The 21066-nt window shown below is 37.4% G+C and overlaps 1 protein-coding gene across 1 annotated transcript in view; it reads right to left on the bottom strand.

Annotated features, from left to right (window-relative positions):
- CFAP47 (cilia and flagella associated protein 47) overlaps positions 1–21066 on the bottom strand; it is a 333438-nt gene that overhangs the window by 298690 nt on the left and 13682 nt on the right. Inside the window, 9 exon segments of the mRNA XM_045860609.1 lie at positions 2526–2622; positions 2723–2909; positions 3545–3697; positions 6729–6942; positions 7923–8112; positions 11871–12106; positions 16497–16624; positions 18257–18417; positions 19059–19287. Of these exon segments, the coding sequence (XP_045716565.1) occupies positions 2526–2622; positions 2723–2909; positions 3545–3697; positions 6729–6942; positions 7923–8112; positions 11871–12106; positions 16497–16624; positions 18257–18417; positions 19059–19287 (1595 nt within the window).

Raw genomic sequence — 21066 nt, 5'->3', positions numbered from 1 at the left:
TACTCAATCTCTTTTAGAACATAGTAGTCGAGTGACCACTTCCTAACTTTCTCAACTCAGTTTTTAGGAGGCCAACATTAACGCCAAAACAAAGACATAAAAAGAAAATCAAACAAAGCAAAAATTCAGACTGATGTATTTCATGAAAACAGATGCAAAATCATACATTGTGATTTAACAATACTACAAGGTAGAGAAAAAAGAAGTTTGCAAAAAACCTGAGTGACATACTGTAGAGAAAACTACTGATTATGAGAACAGAATGAGAAAGGAAATCAAGACAGAATGTTAGGCTAAAGAAACCTAATTTCATGTCCACTCCCTCATACTAAATATTTGAGCAATCTGATCAAGGTGTTTCACCTCATAAGTTATTTGTGTCACTTTAAGGACTAAATCTGTCATGTCTGTAAATTGTTCAACACAATGACTGGCTTATGCATCAGTAACCAGTAGCTTAAAACCAAAATGACTGGACATATACTGGGGAAGCAAATAACACCTCACGTAACTTCCAATGGAAGCCAGACTCCTATCATAGTTGTCACTAATTGACTCAGTGAATCTCCAAATCCTCTACTGTGTCTCTTGGCAACAATTTCACTTTTTAAAAATATAAACACAGAGCAAAATTTTCTTTAACTACCATATCCTTTGATAGTACCACCCCCTATTCTGTGCATAGGCTCACAAAGCACCCTCAAGGTAGAAAAATGAGAGTTACTATTAAAGTGAAACAGTAAGTGACCCCAAAATGTGCCACTTTAGCATGTGGATTATTTTGAGCTGACAGCAATTAAAACCTAGCAGACTCAAGGAAAACTTTTGCATCTCTCTCCTGACTTCCTAAAAGAACTCAGACAGGGGACCTGACTCAGAGAAAGAACTATCATCAGAGATAACTTTCATCTGAATGACCTATCTGTGTAGCTGGGCAAACATCTGCTCTTCTTGTCCCATGAATTGCCCTCCTCCCCTTTGAAGCTCCAGGCTCCTGTCCCATCCCTTAGTTCAGGATAGCATATAAGGCTCAACTGTCTGACATTTCCTTGGGTCTCATATTTTATGGTGCTCCCCTATATATGAAATCAATTTTATTTTTCTCTGGTTAATCTGTCTTATGTCAATGTGATTATTAGACCAGCCAAAGAATTCAGAAGGGTAGAAGAAGGTTTGTTTCCTCCTCTACACCTCCCTGCCAATTTCGTAAACTGCCTCCTCCATACAAGCTTCCTCCAACTGACCTTGTAGACTCAGGCAGGGGCCCCGTCCTCAGAAGACCAGTATTAAAATGCCCAGGACAGCAGGTAAAGAAGGGAGAGAAGTTGGTGGAGGAGTTATAGAAGAGGGACTGGACACTGTCTTCTAACTTTGCTCTTTTTGCATTCGTATAGATCTGTTCATTTGACTAGTTGGTCACCAATCGGGAAGATATAAAGCATTCCCCACCCAATAGTACAGGTAAATTCCTGAGACTATAATGTCCAGTACCTATCTACATGCATGGCACAAAATAGGAGCATAGTAAATGATACTTAATCAACCTCTCACTGTTTTGCCTCAGACCTTGTGCCTCTTTTGATGTCTCCATTAATCTGGATAATGTCAGAGTTGGTATTTGGTGTTTTGTGTGCTAGGTTTTCCCTAAAGAGAGAATCTGCACATCCACACCAATTCATCTCCTCGGCCCAAATTTCAGGGCCATCCTAAGCCTTTATAGCATGAAATGAGAACTCCCTTTCAGACAAATGTAATCATAACCGGTGTTTCTTTCACCATAATCATCCTGTAACAGGCTTGGTAAAAATGACCTAGGAAAGGACACACTAACATCCCTGCAAGGTTAAGGAGGAGTTGTCACTTGTTTTCAAACTCAGACTAAAAGTGTAGCTGAAATATATTGTTGGCAAGACTCTAACTTGGTGCAGTCATTTTGGAAAACTTTTTGGCAGTTTCTTTAAAGTCAGACATAAATTTACCATACAACTGAGCAATTCCACTGCTAGGAATCTAACCAAAAGAAATGAAAACATATGTCCATTCAAAGAATTATAGGTGAATATTAATAGCAGCATTATTTACAATAGCCTCAAACTGGAAACACCTCAGTGTCCATCAACTGGTACATGGATAAACAAAATGCAGTATTCTGATAAAACAGACACTATTTAGCTATGAAAAAGAACAAAAAATTTATACCTACAACTACAAGGATGAACCCCCAAAACATGAGCTATGCAAAGGAAACAATATAAGAGAGAATACATATTGTATGATTCCTTTTATATAGAATGTTCAGAATGGGAAAATCTAAAGCAAGTTGATTAATAGTTGTCTGGGGCCACAGGTGGGAATAGGGAGAGTGAATTCTAAAAATGAGTTGTGAGATGATTGCATAATCTTGTAAATTTACTAAAATTCATTGACTTAAATACTTTAAACCGGTAAATTTTGTGGAATATAAATTATACTAGAATAAATCTGTTAAGAAAGAAAGATATTAGTAGGTATTTATAAATTCTTACCAACAATTACTTGGTGAATTTGCCTTGGTGTCAACATTAAGCTGCAGTCACGTATTTCATTAGGTGTGGACGGTTTCGACTTAAGTCCTTTGAGAACCTGTGGAATATCAAATGACTCCAAAATTAATTGTTCAATATTAGCAAATGGTAATTTAAGAGTTCTCGTGGGATAATCAAATGTAAAATATTGCACATGCCTTCCTTTCTAGAGCATTTGTTTCCCTGGATTCCATATTTCTGGTACATAGCAGTTGGTGAGGTTCAGGCTCACAATCTGCTGGAGATGGGTCCTCTTCTATTTCCGATTCTGAGAGTGAGGGTGACTTTAGACCTGACTTTGGGTCTAATCTTATGTCTTCATCGTCATATGAATCCTCATCTTTCCTGTTGATATATTAGTAATAATAAATCGAGGCCATGTCTTTTGAAAAATACATCTGTAAACCCAAATATTCCCCATATTGCATGTGCTGTTGTTGCTCCACTCAGATCCACCTAAAGCAGAAGGATTCACTAATCTGCAAAATATTGCCCTCTGCCAAGGAGACTCTACTCTCAAACACCTCCCCAGAAAAGTTAGGCTCACCCCACCACACCCAGGAACAGCCCACAGCCAATGACTGCTACGGAGCAGAAAAGGCAAGCCCCTTTGGCTTAAGGCAGGGCTAACTATATATTATAATTTATGCTTAAGAGACCCTAGGCATCAGTTGCCTCCCTTGCCCTATCCTGCCTCTCTCACTCTGTACAGGTTTTTCCTAAAAGAACACTCCAAAAATCACACGTGCTGGCAGCCTTGTCTTAGGATCTGCTTCTGGGGAAACTCACCTAAGACATTCCCAAATCGAAGGCAAGAGAAAAATAAGTCATTGCAGTTAAAGTAGTTTAAGGTTTTACTATTTTCATGTATGAAAAAGTCACTGAAATCATTAAAAAGAAAATAAGCAGTGAAGGAAAAAAATCTGGTTCCAGAGGCACCATTATCTCTGTTTCCTATTGCTTGAGGAAGTGAACTTTACCTTTCTCCTTGTTTCTGCAGGCGCCTATTTCTTAAATAATCAATGTATTTTTTATAATAGTCCTCATTTGCTTTCTTTTTTAAGATTTCAGAATTAGTATATGTATATTCAGGATCCACATAGCTCAGTCTTGGTCTCATTGTGGAAATTTTCCTACAATATGAGTAAGCCATGTTAATATTTACATATATGCATTTATCCATCAGTATTTATTGATTGCCAACTATGCCAGGGATTGGGCATAGCATGGTGCCCAGGACAGATTCTAGTCTTGTTCCTCATATTCTATTATATATCAAGACATTATTACACAAAGAACTAAAACAGTATCTACTTTCCTTCTTAACTAAATCAGAGAGAATGCCTAATGTCATGGAAACATAATGGCCTCTACCCTGAACCCACTCTTAGGGAATTAGTCATGTAAACAATTTGTGTCTAAATCTTATTAGTGTTATAATTCATATTTACTAACTGGGTTCATGATCTTTCTTTTCACCCACCATGTATTCACATCTGACCTTGATCTACCTCAATCCTCAGCAAATTTCATCAATCACAAGAGTTTCACCCTCAATAATTAACTCATTAAGTATGTACTTATTATAGCAGTCTACCTTTATCCACAGTTTCACTTTTCACAGTTTCAGTTAACCACAGTCTGAAAATATGAAATGGAAAATTCTAGATATAAACAATTCATAAGTTTTAAATTTGGGGACATTCTGAGTAATGCAATGAAATCTCACACCTTCCCACTCCGTGATGCCCTGGAAGTGAACCATGCATTTGTCTAGTGTATCCATGCTGGATATACTCCCCACCTGTCACAGTATAAATTTCTCGGTTATCAGATTGGTTGAGAAGAGAGAGGGAGATGGCGGGAATGGGGTTATGGAGAGGAGAGAAGGAAGGAACATTCATATAACATATTACAGTATAATTATAATTGTTCTATTGTTATAGCTGTTAATCTTTTACTATGTTCTTATAAATTGAACTTTATCATTGGTATGTATGTATGTATAGGAAAAAGTATAGCATATATAGAGTTTAGTGCTATCCGCAGTCTCAGGCATCCACTAGAAAGGTCTTAGAATGCATGTCCCATGGACATGGGGTAACTACTATGGTTATACAGTCAAATGAAATTTAATCTAACATTTCTCCCTGTTTTCAACAATGCCTCAATGGTTATAGTGAAACAGCTTTAAATTAAAGTCTGTAAGAGAATAAGGTATTAAAAGAGAAACAAATGCTTTGTTATTCAAAGATGGTTGATTTTTTTTGTTTTGACCCTTAATAGTGTGAAGTTTATTTTGCTGTCTTCCTGGAAGCCTCAAAAAAGAATCTTTTATACTTAAATTTTAGTTGATATTTAAATTTCTCCTTGGCTCTGTTAACTTAAGCCACCTTCAGAACCTAGAAATAACTCCTTTTTGCAAAGTTATGTCTGCAACAAGAAGAAAAAGAGGGACTTAAAAAGGGAACAATAGTTCCCCCTTATCCACAGGGGATTCACTATTACAGTAAATGCCTGAAGTGACAAAAGTTGGCTATTAACAAACCTAAGTGCTTATCAGCTCCTTAAAAACTGAACTTCAACAAATACCTCTGCAGCTTTGAGGAGGTAATTTTTTTTTAATGTGCAAAGTACAGGGGACAAAAATTACTATGTAAATAAAACATTGTAACTCATTTATTTATTACAAAATACACACTGAGTGCCTACTATATACCTGACACTGTTCTAAACACAGAACACACTGCAGTAAACAAAAACTGGACAGAAATTGATACTGTATTTTCTTCTGAAAATTTGGAAAGGCAAAAATGCATTAAAAATAAAATTGCAATAATCATTACCAACAATTTAATGTACTGCAAAAATGCCATTACTTAAATTACTAATTGCTAGCCAGAAAATAATTACTAAATTTTGTATTTTTAGGAGTATAGAAAAGAATGAATTGAAAAAAATAATTATGGCCATAGAATAAATAGGAAATACTTAGGCATCTTCAAAGACATTGTGGTATTTTTAGATAATCTACTTAATATTGATTTAGACAGAAATAAAATATTAACATTAAATTCACACATTATATTTCTATATAGGTATACTTAAGCATAGGAAAGAATTCTAAAGGACACATTAAAACATTGTTTGCAGCTGCCCCTGCAGAGGGGATGGACTACAATGAGTCAGATGTAGGAAGGGGTTTTATTCTATATATTTATTTAAAATGGAATCTGAGTGATTTTTATGCATCTGTGTTTTATGGTACTTGCCAAATAAAAAAGAGAAACAGAAAGCCTGTTCTGGTTGAGATTGTAAAACAATATGATAAAATAGATTTTATAACAACCCAGAATTTTCTGATTGTGAATAATAAAGCAATTATGGCCTAGAAATCAAATGGAATTGCTATAAAATTAAGTGAGCTTACTGCCTCACCAAAGGTAAAGAGACAAGTACAGAAGGCCCAGGGAGGTACATTGTCCACCCATAGCACATAAACAGATAGAAAAGAAACCCATTTCAGTCTCAAACATCTAAAAACCATTTCTAATCTAGTGGCCTAGGTAAAGGTGTCAGAATGCCTGGGTTTCTTCTAAGTAGTGATAAAGAAGTGACTTAGTTGAGATTTGAATAAATGTAAGTTGAGGTTTAACATCACATATAATCCTAATCAGAGAAGTTTTAGTTCAAATTGGGAAAGATTATTGGAAACCTGACTTTGAAGGTATGGAACAAAGATGATGATGATGATGATGACGACGACAACGACTGGTTTTACACAATTTTAAATGTTTTTTTTTAATATTAGATAAATTCAAGCTCTCAGACAAACTTAATGAATGTAACTACTGTGAGGACTTGATACATTTCCTAAAGTGATTATTTCTATTACTATTCTATAATTGTCAACAGCATATTGTAAACAATCTGGTATAGCTTTCACTTGCTAGTAAGTACAGAGTAGAGGTGATGAAAGGTTAGATAAAGCACATACAGTAGCATTCAACAACCATATCTAATGTAAAAAAATAGAAATAATAAATTTTATTACTATCATTATTACCATTATTAGTTTGTGACATCAGTATACAGTAAGACCTGTTTATATTATGTTGATCACTGACTCTTTCAAAATTTCAGGTCTTTAATATAGCATGTTACCTGAACTGTTTATCCTGCTTTCTGGGCCTGATACTTGCAGCTTGCTCATTGGGAAAGGGTATCTGCGCCACCTTCACGGACTCTGTACTCAAGTGATGACTCTGAATGGTTGTCTTGGCCGATGGAAGTATTGCAAGAGGTGCACATTCCTTGCTTCTTACCAAATCTTTGACCATAGTCTGTTCTGTAGAATTACTGGTCGAAGGGGGTATGCCTTTTATAGAATTAGATACTAAGTTAAAATGTTTTTTTTTAATTCCAGTTTTCCACATTACATCCATGAGTTAATTAATACATTACACCATTGGTTCTAAATTAAAGCTAAATCCCTAAATAAACAAACACATTCAGAAAATATAAATCATTCATTTAATAAACGGATCTACAGAAAAAATATAGCAAAATAATAAATGCATAAAAAATAAACATAGTAACTTGAAGGATTGGGTTGGCCTACATGAAACAAATTTGTATAGGTTAAAGAGAGTTGAATATCAGCAACTTCATATGGCTCAATTTATAAAAGATAACTGAGGATTAGATGAAACAACATCCCTGACTGGTGTGGCTCAGTTGGTTGGGCATCATCCAGCAAAGGGAAAGGTCACAGGTTTGATTCCTGGTCAGGGCACATGCCTGAGTTGCAGGTTCAGTCCCTGGTCAGGGAGTGTGAGGGAGACAACGAATCAATGTTTCTCTCTCACATCGATGTTTCTTTCCCTCTCTTTCTCCCTCCATTCCCTTCTCTCTAAAAATAAATAAATAAAATCTTTTTTAAAAAAGAAGAAACAAAGCAACAAAAATATCCATGAAACAGTCAAAACCAGCTTATATTATATAATAAAACAAAAAAGTAGAATAATATAGAAAAGCTTCTGAAATATTCAGTAGATGTTATAGACCACTAAACCAGTGTATTCAGAGTATGATACTCAAAATAGCAACATCAGCATTTACTGGGAACATATTAGAAATGCCAATCTTTGGGCTCTAATAATGACCTACTTAATAGTCAATGCTGGGATGTAGACCAGCAATATCTATTTTAACAGACCTTTCAGGTGATTTTGAGGCATTCAAAAGGTAAGAACCACCAGATTAGACCATATTTAATATATATATAGGTGAGTAATTAGCATGTTAAGATAATCCTATATTAACATTAAAAAAAAGTAAGGGTCCACAATAGCTTACCAGGATTAATTTTCATCGCAATATGCTTGGTGGAAGCTTTGCAGGTGCTCTTGAATATTAAATATATTTGATGAAAAGGCTTTAGTGATAAAGAATGACAACTTTTATCTGCCACTGGGCCAATAAACTCTATGAATTGCTTCACTTTAAAGACTCCATACTGATGTGGAATGAATGAGCATATCACTTTCTTAAAAAAAAAAAAAACAGAAAGAGAAAGAAAAGTAACTAGCTGTTATAGGCTCAATGTTTGTGAAACTCCAAAACTCATATGTTTAAACCTAATGCCCAGTGTGATAGAATTAGAAGATGAGGACTTTGTGATGGGATAGGTCAAGAGAACAGAGCTTTCCTGAGTGAAATTAGTGCTCTTCCAAAAGAGGCCCCACAGGGCTCACTAGCCCCTCCCACCATGTGAGGATACATGGTCTACAACCAGGAAGAGAGCCTTCACCTGACCACATTGTCACCCTGATCTGGGACTTTCAGCCTCCAGAACTGTGAGAAATACCTGTGTTGTTTATAAACTACACAGTATAAGATACTTTGTTGCAACATCCCAAATGGCTTAAGAAAACAATACTGTACTATTAGAAAAAATTAAAGACAATTACAAAAAAATGTTTATAAAATTATAAAAAGACCTAGTTCATCATGATGATATTAAAGTGCTTTAGGAATATCATATACAGTATTGAAAAACCTTTATGATACATATTATTGGAAAATTATTTAAGGAAATTAAGTACAATGGAAGTACTTAAGCACTTCCAAAATGGCAGATTACAGATCTCTAGAATTCTATTCCTTTACAAACAGAAAAAGACCACTAAAATAAAGGTCAAAATCAACTTCTCAAAAATCAATATTTGAAAATTACCCAAAACTTTGCAAAAATTCAAGGAGTATATGTTTAAGAAAAAATAGTAAATGGTTTTGTGGTGTTTTTACTTACTACAATCCTTCTATTCCCAGTTTTGTGCTCTTCTTGAAAAACAATAGCCTTGCAACTATGGTAGCTGTGAAAACTGTTAGAAAACTGTTAGCTTAGCCACCACTGAGGGAGAATAACTGGTTTGGGCCTCTCCAAAAAGCCATCCCCAGAGAACTGTCCCTATTTGTCCTATCTGGAAGCTAGCTGACAAGTCTATTATGAGGGCATGCCTTTAATTGACCTGACTGAGAACTCATTCTGTGTGAACAACTTTCTTCCCAAAGTTTTGCCCTCCAACCACAAATAAATCAGTGGTAATTGTTGAACATTACAGCATTACCATTTAAGGCTAACAAGAGGCTAAACAGACAAGGAAGGAAGGAAGGAAGGAAGGAAGGAAGGAAGGAAGGGAGGAAGGAAGGGAGGGAGGGAGGGAGGGAGGGAGGGAGGGAGGGAGGGAGGGAGGGAGGGAAAAGAAAAGGGGGAAAAAGCACAAAATGAATTATTCACAGGGTATTTGAAAAGCTCTGACATATTCCTGGTAATCTTGACTGCAACACACATGTGCAGAACAGTGTACCTGCCCTGGAAATTTTCAGAAGGCTCTAATTCCTCACCTCTAGCTGACTTTGAAACCCAGTACAAGGAGGAACCTAAGGTCAGCAGGACGGAGGAACTAAGTGACAAAACAGTGAAAACATTCCCCACCCAACACACTTAGAGGCTCTTGGCAAAGGCTATGTCATTTATTGACACAAAGATTGTAAGAGAACCTCTGCCCAATCATAAGCTAACCTCTAAATCAACTCAGGATATACCTGATTGGCTGCACACAACAAAGAAAACAACCTTTACAGAATTACCCAAGAAAGTCACTAAACAAACAAAACAACAACAAAAAACAGCAAGGACAGTAAATCCTGGGGGCTGATTTCCAAAGCTGCCAAATTATATCATTTACAATGCTTACATTTCAACAAAGGAATCATAGGACACCCAGAGAAACAGGAAAGTATAGCCAACAGGAAAGATGTAATAAATAGAAACTGTGCCTGAGGAAACCCAAACCTTGGACTTAGTGACAAAGACGGTAAGTCGACTATTATAAATACATTCAAAGGACTATATGAAAACATGTCTAAAAAATTCAAAGAAGACACCAAAGGAAAGACAATAAAAATAAAATAAACAAGGAGGGCTATATCAAACTAAAAAGTTTCTACACAGCAAAAGAAACCATCAACAACAACAAAAAAGGCAACCTATTGAATGGGAGAAAGTAATGGCAAATCTTACATCTGAGAAGGGGCTAATATCCAAAATAAATAAAGAACTCACACAACTCAATAGTAAAAAAAGAACTACAATTTTAAAAATAGGCAGAATATCTAAATAGACATTGTCCCAAAGAAGACATGCAGATGGTCAACAGATACATGAAATGGTGCTCATCACTAATCATCAGGGAAATACAAATCAAAAACACAATGAGATATCACCTCACACCTATTACAATGGCTATCATCAAAAACATTAGTAATAACAAGTGTTGGCAAGGATGTACAGAAAAAGGAACCCTTATGCACTGTTGGTGGGAATATAAATTGGTGCATTCACTATGAAAAACAGTTTGGATGTTTCTCAAAAAATTAAAAATATAACTACCATATGATACAGCAATTCCAATTCTGGGTATTTATCTGAAGAAAATAAGCACACTAATTTGAGAAGATATATACACCTACACGTTCACTGCACCATTATTTATAATTGCCAACACATGAAAACAACGTGCCCACCAACATGGATAAAAAAAACATGGAATATTATTCAGATGTAAAAAGAAGGGAATCTTGCCATTTGTGACAATGTGCATGGACTTTGATGGCATTATTCTAAGTGAAATAAGTCAGAGAAAAATAGATAGCCTATGATTTCCCTTATATGTGGAATCTTCAAACAAATGAGCTCATACATACAGAGAACAGGTTACTGGTGGTTGCCAGAGACAAAGGGTGGAGGGTGAAGGATGGTGGGCAGAATGGGTGAAAGGGTTCCAAAGGTACAAATTTGCAGTTATAAAAAAAGCAAGTCATGGGGATGTAATGTGCAATATGGTGACTATAGTTAGTAATAGTGTATGGCATATTGGAAAGTTGCTAAAAATGTAAATTTTAAAAGTTATCATCACAAGAAAAGAAATTTTTCTTTCCATAACAGCCTCTGAAGAACTGGGGGAGGGAAGAGGTAGGGGACATCTAAAAGGCTCAGAAACTTACCTCTTCAGCAAGTACTCAGACCATTTGCCCCATATCACCTCCTTTCACAGGAGGGCAAGGCCTGGGCCCCCCAAAGGCAAAACTACCACAAACTCTCACTCCTGTCTTGGGTTAGCTGGCACTGGGGCCGGCACCTGGGCTCCAGTCTCTACTCATGGCACTGGACCTTTACTTTTGCCACACGTATGTACCCCAGCTTAGCCAACCTTCAGTCTGGCAGTGGAATCCAAAGAATCGTGCACTCCCCTAGGTGTCTCTGGGACTGGGATGAGTGCCTGGCTCCACCTCCGTTTCACCTTTTGCTACTGTTGGCAGCTGCTGGCCCAGGGGCATCCCATGGCTCAGACAAGGGCTGCAGGACCCATTCTTGCACCCACCCATGCAGGGAGTGCCAAGACTCCGTGCTGGATATTTAAGCTTAGGGGCCAACCTCTTGGGCACTAGATAAAGTAAATACTCTCTGAAAAAAAAAACTATTTTAAAAGCTGTAACTGTTTTTTGTACTTCTTTACATTTCCTATAGTGTCAAAAACTTTTCTGGGCACATGAAAAGCACTTAACAAATAATTATGGATACTGTGTGACTGCCACTACAAAAGTATTCATAACTAGGCCACAGAAGAGCTAGGATTTAGAAACACTGGTACAACAAATGTAGTTGTTAATCCTCTGCAAGGCATTTTAGCAAACCCTAAAATATGTACAGTGTGCGAAAGCATAGAAAAATTATCTTACCTGCATACATCTTTCACCAAGCTTGCCCCTTTCAGGGTCAATTCTAAAATTTGCAATTTTTTTAAAGTGGTATATCACAGGAAGTAATTTGCTGCGATTTTCCATAATAAATGCAACCTCTGACCGTTCACCCATGGAACAAGGTGCAAAATTAAGAATGGTTCCTAAATCAAACTGTAGTACAACAGGAAGTCCTGAGCCTGTTATTGCTAATTCCACTTTCTCAAATCGATCAGCTGTTAAAAAGAAAAAGTAGCTTTTTAACATAGAAAGTGTTTTTGGGAATCCAAGATATATTTCCTTAGTCTGAAACATGTCATCTGAAAGACTTGATGAGCTGTGGGTAGCTCATTCGATCTTTCATTCAACAAAAACAGTGCGATCTTTCATTCAACAAAAACAGTGCGTGCTTTCTCAGGGCCACGTACTCTTCTAGGCCTTGGGGTAATGGCAGTGAGTACAATAGACAATGTTCCTGCTCTCATTGACTTTACATTCCAGTGAGGTGACATTGGTAACAAAATAAATAAGTAAATGTATGGCATTTCAGAGATGATAAGTTCTATGGGGAAAGGTAATGTAGGGTGCAGAATTTGTCACCCCTAAATAAGCCTCTTTGGCATAAGGGTCATTATTTTAGAAACAGCAGACACGGGGGGGCTCTGAAACCTGGAAGTTGACCTTTGAAAAGGACATTTACATTTAAAAGGGAAATATCCTTTTGTCTCCTTCTCTGCATCCAGAAGGAAATCTCATCAATGGAGATAGCAGAGGCTTGAATGTGCATAACCTTACCCTCCTTTACTGGGCTCTGCTGGAGAAGCTCCCATAATGGCTCCCCACCCCCAACATCTTCTTTAGTCTTCAGCTAGAGATGGTATTTAAGGTGATGGCTTGGGCATTTTGAAGAGTTACTCAGTTTTCCTGGATATCTCCCATGTATGCTGGAAATACACAATATTAAACCTCTGTTTGTTTTTCACCTGTGATCTGTCTTTTATTATAAGGGGCCTCAACCAAGGACTTAGAAGAGTAGAAGGAAAATTATTTTTCCTCCCCTACAATGGTAAGACAGAGCACATTATCTTTGGGCTACTCTTTATATGGGGAAGTCCAAAATGGTGTCTCTGCTGGGGAGATATTTGAGCAAAATTATAGAGGAACTCTGGAAGAAAATCTAGTAAAAGTGCATTCCAGATAGAACAGCAAGGACAAGGACTGTAAGGCAGGCATTTGCTTGGCACGTCTCAAAAATCTGAAGGAAGCAAATATGTCTGGGTAACAGTAGTAGAAGGATAGTGAGAAATGGTCAGATCTAAGATATATTTTTGAGGGTAAAGTTAATAAAATTTGCTGATGGATTGCATGTAGAATAGGAAATAAAACACATAATCAGCCCTGGCTGGTGTGGCTTAGCAGATTGAGTGCCAGTCTGCGAACCAAAGGGTCACCAGTTCAATACCCAGTCAGGCACATGCCTGGGTTGCAGTCCAGGTCCCCAGTAGGGGTTGCACAAGAGGTAACCACACATTGATGTTTCTCTCCCTCTCTCTCTTCCTCCCTTCCCTTCTCTCCAAAAATAAATAAATAAAATCTTTTAAAAAGTGCATGGTGCTTTAAAAAAAAACGCATAATCAATGATGATGTTAAGGTTTCTGGCCTGAGCAACTGAAGTGAAGGAACTGCCACTTCTTGAGACAGGAAGGAATGCAGGAGGGACAGCTTCTGGGGAAGCCATGAGTCTTGTTTTGGACATGTGAAGTTTGAGATGTCTAGTAGATATCCAAATGAAAATGTCTACTAGGTCACTTAATGTATTTACAAGTTTAGAGTTAAGATGAAGGAGGGAATTTTGAAGGTTTGAAGTGAAAATGGAAGGTATGTGATGTTAATCTCATATTGTGAGGATGTGAATAAACACAGGAATGCAGCAGAGATGGTAAACAGCTTAAACCAACCTCTTGGGGTTAGTGGTTATAGATTAAAAAGTGAAACCTCACAGAATGATTTTGTATCACAATTAGCTTCCCAGGTACAGACACAGAGTAGGCTGAGATTAGAGATTTTCCACGTAGTCACTCAGGAGATGGGTCAAGATATTTAACTGTACATGGAAAAAGATGGCTAAAATAATGAACAGTGGAAATATAAACTGGGTAATAACAAAAACATTAACTTTTGGAGTTACTAGAAAGAAGATAGGGCCTATGGATTGTATATTATAATTGGGAGAAAGAACAATTTTGCAGAGAGAGCAATGTAACTACAATCTAAAAAAAAAAGGTTTATATTTCTGCACTGATGCTCTTACTAGCCAATCCTAGACTCTACCTTTACAGCAAAGCTAGCATCTCCATGTCTAGCCTTTCAAAACTAGATTAAGTTGCTCTGGCTGGCATCACTCAGTGGATTGAGCACGGGCTGCGAACCAAATGGTCACCAGTTTGATTCCCACTCAGGACACATGCCTGGGTTGCGGACCAGGTCCCCAGTAGGGGGCACTCAAGAGACAACCACACATTGATGTTTTTCTCCCTCTCTTCCCATCTCTCTAAAAATAAATAAAATATTTTTTAAAAACTAGATTAACTTGCAATCCTTGAACAAATGTTCTATCAGACAGAGCTCAGAGCTCAGTATCACAAACCATGAGATAAATAGTGACAGCAATCAATTCCTGCCCTACGAAGACAGTTCAACCCTGCTCAATAATCTACAGTGGGAGGCAAAAGTAAGTTTACAGTTGTCTGTATATGAAATACAATAATTAATAAATAATAGTACAAGAATAAAGTTTGTTTTTCATATTCACAACTATAAACCTACTGCTACCCCCACCCTGTATGTCACTGTACTGACATGCAAATCTTTTAGATTCTTGACCTGCCGTGACTCAACTTTCTGGATTTGATCCCTCACCTGCCTATATCGTTTTTTTTTCCTTCTGATTTCTCTTGTTAAGCTGACCTCCAAGTCTTGTTCCATTTTTGCTCACTGTGGCCCATTCAGTATTACCCGAGAATGTAAAAAATGCAATGCATCTTGACATGCGGCCTGCAAAGCACATGCACTTATCAATATCCTGTAACAGAATATTGTACCCTATTTACCAGAGCACTAGATGTTGTTCTTTCACTATTACTGTATATCGATTCTGAGAGCTAAGGATCTGGTAGAGATGGAATGGGTCATTTTTTTCCCACATGAAGCTCTAAGAGACAATCTAGGATTGTAAGAGGCTGAGAAGCCCCAAAACCCCCACTAATATGGCTGGGGAAAGGAGAAGCAGAGCAAGGCCACTGAGAGTTACTTTGCATATCTAAAGAACTTGGCCAGTGTTTTAGTAATGCTTATAACCTGTGCCTGCCACACTCAGGGCCAGGGAGATGGGCGTGACTCTAACCCGTGATGCAGCCAGGAGGTGGTCCCCAGGCTACAGTGCCTGCTGGGGAGTAGGAAGGCAGTCATGGGGCAATGCCTGCCCAGACTAACAATGGCAGCTGAGAAAGGCAGGAGAAACCAGAGTAAGGGCAGTTGTAACCCTCCGTGGGAGGAGTCGGAAATGGGGTTATGGAGGAGGAGCAGGGTGAGGATTTAAACTCAAGCGTGGGGCAGCCATGAGGTGTTGGCCAGGCAGTATGAAAGGATGCAGGAGGACTCTCACCCGCCCACCATGAGGAGGGGGCCACATGGTTTTGGATTAAGAGCGGGAGCCTAGCCCAGCACAGATGACTGGGAAAAGCCAGAATGTTAAAACGAGAATTTGCCTAGGCAAGCTACAAACTTATATTTCTTTTCCTGAGAGACAGTACCTCTGACTGGCCTGGTTTGGCAAGGGGAGGCAGGACTCTGTGTTTATGAGTGTTTAGTTTTAAGAGACCTTAGGACTTAAAAACAGAATTCTGCTATTATTCTGAACCTGTATAACTTTTGAATAAATAGGTCCTTTCCTTTTAATAAGGTTCTGCCATTGGGAGTCACAGTTTCTTTGGCAGCAGGCAGTAGAACCCAGTGGTTCTATTACAGGATTACATAGGAAAAGACGCCAGATTGGGGTTTTTTCTGTTGTTGTTCTTTCACTCTTTAAACTATGATCAGCAATTTTCAACCTTTTTGATCTCATGGCACACGTAAACTAACTACTAAAATTTTATAGCACACCAAAAAATATGTATTTTGCCAACCTGGCAAAAAAAGATAGATATAATTGTTATTCATGCACACTGGCCAGCTATTGTGTCGGCTTTTGTCATTTTTTTACTTGACAATCTAAAGGAAAAGAGGTCAGTGCCCCTGACTAAACAGTCAGGTATAGCATGTTTTAAGAATTCTTCTGGGACACTGGTTGAAAATCACTGCTCTAGATCTTATTTATCTAATGTCATTTTAAAATAATAAAGTCTCCCAAATTATAATTGGAAGATTACTATGTAAGGGATTCTGAGGTTGATTTTTCTCTTTACATACCACAAAACACAGTTTAAGTTCCCTTCATTATGTTTGCATTTTCATTCTATTCAATAAATTGTGTATTTTTATTATATTGCCTCTACAAATATTGATGTCCAAACTTTTAAACAATTTAAACTGCTACACATTTGATGATTATACTCATTTCACACTTACTTTTGTTGGCTTTAGTGTTATCATCTCTCAAAAACCCATCCTTACTTCCTACAGTGTCAAATCTCAAAAAGACGGCATAGTCTTGCCTGTGTGCAGGATCATCATCCATTCTGTTATCGCCTGTTATCCTGTAAAAAATTACAATCAGTAATATTTGCAGCAAAGATAATACACTTTGTTACCTCTCACAAGGGAATATCACCTGAACCCTTAAATCTATGCAAACAGATGAAAGTTCAGGAATAAAAATATGATTGTGATCAATTTTCCAGTATTACAGTACAGACATTGAGACTTGCCAAAAGAAGGACACAGCATGTAAATATACAAAAAAAAATGAGTTCATGCCAACATTTGCAAGGCAAGAGTTATTTAAAAACACTAAGTCATCAAGGTTGAATTCCAATGCCACTTTTTATGTGAAGTCCTTTTTTTTTGTTGTTGTATGCAGAGTTCATTGCTGGCTAAGCACTCTGTTTGATTCTCTTAAATAGTCCTCCTTACCCCTGGGTGTAATTGCAAACCTCTGTTACATAACTGATCCTCCTGTAGACTAAGCACATATTGTTAGCCGCACTCTTGTTAGAAGACAACAGGTAATTTGGAGAACAGGCAAGGAAAGATGGGAGGAAGAGAAGCAGGACCAAAGACAGAGATGGGTTCCCTCACAGGTCTGCACACTGGCAGGTCTTCACTTACCTTAACTAAAGGTCAGCTTTTCTAGCAGTGGATACCTCAAATACATACACAAAAGGCTGATGGGAAATATTACATAAGAATGCAAATATAATGTTGAGAACACATGCAACTACAATGTCAAATCATACTCATATCTATGAGTTTATGCTAGACTTTCAAAGTGACCATGCTGCCATTAAAAAAATAAGTTCTTAGAATTTCAAAGATTGTGTATTGGACAGAATCCTATAGATTCACCAAAGAAATTTCCTGTGTGAAGTTATAATGAATAAGGCAAGTACAGATTGTACAAATACAATAATTACTTGATGTATTCCCCTCCTTAACCCAACTCGGTTTCCAGCAAACAACTGATACTGCCAAGGGACCCTATAACCATAAAAAGAAGGACATTAACCCTTCAGAATTCTCACAAATAAGGGTTAACATACTTAACAATTAGATGAGTTATCACCACACACTACAACCACTCCAGTGCAGTTGAAATTGCTACTACATACTTAAAAATGGCATTTCCAAATACCTTTTCAAACTAAATAACCAAACCAAGGACTTGGAATTGTGAAAACTATCCACTGGCAAAAGTCCTCATAGTCTGTATAAATTTCAACAACCAACTGTGGTTGATCCCAGCAATTGCTATAAGGCTTAAAATTCATGATACTCAGCCAGAAAGCACTTTTTCCCTGGTGGAGGCATCGTATCTTCTGTGGAGGCACCTAGAACATCCTGCTGACACTGGCTACTTCTGCCGGGACTACAAGGTCTTCGGTGCGCAGATTGCTTTGGAGCCACAATCCAAAACCACCTCCAACTTCCACTTCCACCACCCCATGCCCCCAAGGCCTGCAGAAATTTTTAATTTAACATGAAGTATTTAGAACCATATCTTTAAATATTGGCAATATTATTAAGCATGTTAGAAATACTTAGAACTGTAATAAGAAAAAGACAATTTGTCCCTTCTGACAAGTTTTAATATTAAAGTCAATCTAATGAATGCATGGCTAATATATTTTTCATTAATAAGTAACATCTCAGTGGGATTAATTTTTGCTTACTTTGGGCTGAAACAAAATGTAATTTTAATCTTTTGATAAGGCAGTAAAGTCCCGTCATTAGGAAAACAGGAGATAAAAGTGGTAACATCTATGTTCTTTATTTGTCTGAAGTAGGTGAGATTATGTATAGCAACATCTGTTCTTTGTTGAGTATTTGTACCCTGCAATATAAAATCAGAAATAAAAGAGTATTAAGGCAAAACACAAAGTAAAATGTTTTTAAGAGGTCATAAACTAATTATAGAAATTCCAGCAACCAGAAGATAGAGAACACATGTGTCTTTAAAATACCATACATAAATCTGAACAAGGAACATCATAAAATTTAAAGAACTTTCAAGAAACTGATGAGGTCAGAAACCCCCCCAATCAGTCGCTGATTTATAAGAAACACTTGTCTGATTGACTTCAGCTATACTACTATCAATGTTAGTTTAATTTGCTGAACTTTTTCAGGTTACTCTTGAAGTCACATGAAATGAAGTCTTAACTATTTGCATGTTAAAACATCTTTAGAATAATGAAACAAACAGCTTGTTGGGAAGATGGATTTGAGAATTAGTTTTCCCATCTTTTCAAACTAAGCCTTCTTGATCAGCAAACCTTTCCTGGCTCTAAAAAATGGAAAGAAAAGAAGACAAGGGAAGGGAAGGGGAAGGGAGGGGCACGGGAGAGGGAAGGGAAAAGAGGGGATGGCAGGGGAGGGAAGAGAAAAGATAAGACCAGCTTTCTGTTATTAATAAGTTCAAAACAAGCTGCTTCAAAACATAATACTTGATCTTCTGTTGCACTATTTACTTACCAATTCTTCTCCAACAGAATCATTTTGTATTACAGCCACCCAATTTACAGATTCTGGGCTATTATTGTATAGAAGTGCATGCTCAATCTTTGATGTTCCAAAGTAAATACAGCCAAAACGTATGCATTCCACCTTTGTATTATCATTTATGTTTAATAGTTCAATAATCTGTTCAACCACATGAACTTTGATATTCACGAGCATGGGTGGACGACCTTGCAATCTCACTCTACAAGATAACGAATATAAATATATATATATATACATTCAATTAGAATTCTATATACTTCATTTTTGTCCTAAATATTTATATAAATAGAACTTTTATAAAAACCAATTATAATTAAAATTCAAAGGCCTAAGAGCAGTTCCTTTCACATTCATGCCAGAGACCATCAGGCCCTCTGTCTGAATCTGCACAGCTGACATATGTGCAATCAGCTCTGGCTGGTGTGGCTCAGTGGACTGAGCACTGGGCTGCAAACCAAAAAGTTCCTGGTTTGAATCACAGTCAGGGAACATGCCTGGGTTGTGGGCTAGGTCCCATTTGGGGGCACGTAGGAGGCAGCTGATCCATGTGTCTTCAGCACATTCCTCTCTTTCTCCTTCCCTTCCCCTTTCTCTAAAAGTAAATGAATAAAATCTTTTTAAAAATGACATGTGCAAACTAATTCATTATCTCCAGGAGACATTAAAGTTGGGAAACGATAGCATGAATTAATCCCAAAAAGAACTTATTGGTATGTCCATAGCACCAATTATTTTGTAAATACCAGAGTTACCACTAGTTCTAGAATTCTGAGATTCTTTTTTAACTCATTCTACTCCCCCAAGTCAAACAGCCAACAAGGTACAAATTGGGAGTATGGTGTCATCCCCTTCCTAACAAGTCAATTCCCTACAAAATAAAGGATCTCAGCAAAATCCCACTCTTTGCTGAAATGAATATACCCCATAAAACTTCACTTCCTAGACTAATTTGAATGCCCTGTTGAAACTGGCCCCCACCCCAAATTCATCTTTCTCTGGCCTAAATGCAGTCCTTTTGAATTTCATCCCATCAGATACTGCAGACAACTGACCACTCCAAAACCTAGGCCACTACACTCTATCTCTGCCACAGTGAACATAATTCACACCATCTCTTAGCATATCCCTCCTTCCTTATCTTCCTTGACACCATACTTTCCTGGTTTTCCTCTAACTTATTCAGACTCTATGTTCTCATTCTTCTAGAACTTAAATATTTTGTAAACTCCATGACTAATGGCATTTCTCTCCTACTCTCTCATACTCTGCCCTCCTGAAAGTTATTTTCGATACCTCATGCTTCATCGAAAATTTATCCACTGACAAACTTTGACCCCATGTACCAAGACCAAAACTTTTTCTGGGACTCAAGATAAGTAAATCTAACAGGCTAACAGGCCCCACAGTATTCTGCAAAGCAAATCGATTCCAACCATTCAAAACTGAACTCAGATCTTCTCCCACAGACCTGCCCCTTCTCTCTTCTCTTTCTATAACCAGTCACTAAATCTAGTCAAATTTACCTCCATAACATACCTCTAACCTGCAGAATTCTCTCCACACTCCCAATTTGTACCTTAGCTGATGCATTTATCATTTTTCTTTTGCTTCATTATTATAGATTCTAGTCAGGCAATCCATTCCACATCTGTACTGCCTGATTTGTTTTGCACAATGGTTTTAGCTTGACCTTTCTAAAATGTAAACTAATTAAGACACCTTCTTGAGATTCCACAGCCTTCGCAATAAAACCTAAGCTCCTATCAGGGCTCACAGCTCTTTCTCAAATATTTTTTTGGCTGTGACCTTCAGTAAAAAATATATTTTATATTTAATGTAGGAGCACAGGCATGAACATAAAGTTTTATAAATCAGCATTTGCCCTTACTAGGTGAAATGCATTTTGATATTTTCCATTTCATTGTTTTAAAACTGGTAGTGCCCCCTTATAGTGATTGCAAACCCCACTAATGAACTG

Source organism: Phyllostomus hastatus, unplaced genomic scaffold (genome assembly GCF_019186645.2).
Source record: "Phyllostomus hastatus isolate PE091 unplaced genomic scaffold, TTU_PhHast_1.1 phas_scaffold_200, whole genome shotgun sequence".
Taxonomy (NCBI): domain Eukaryota; kingdom Metazoa; phylum Chordata; class Mammalia; order Chiroptera; family Phyllostomidae; genus Phyllostomus; species Phyllostomus hastatus.
The sequence above is the reverse complement of the archived record's forward strand: the minus strand, read 5'-3'. Positions and strand labels throughout refer to the sequence as shown.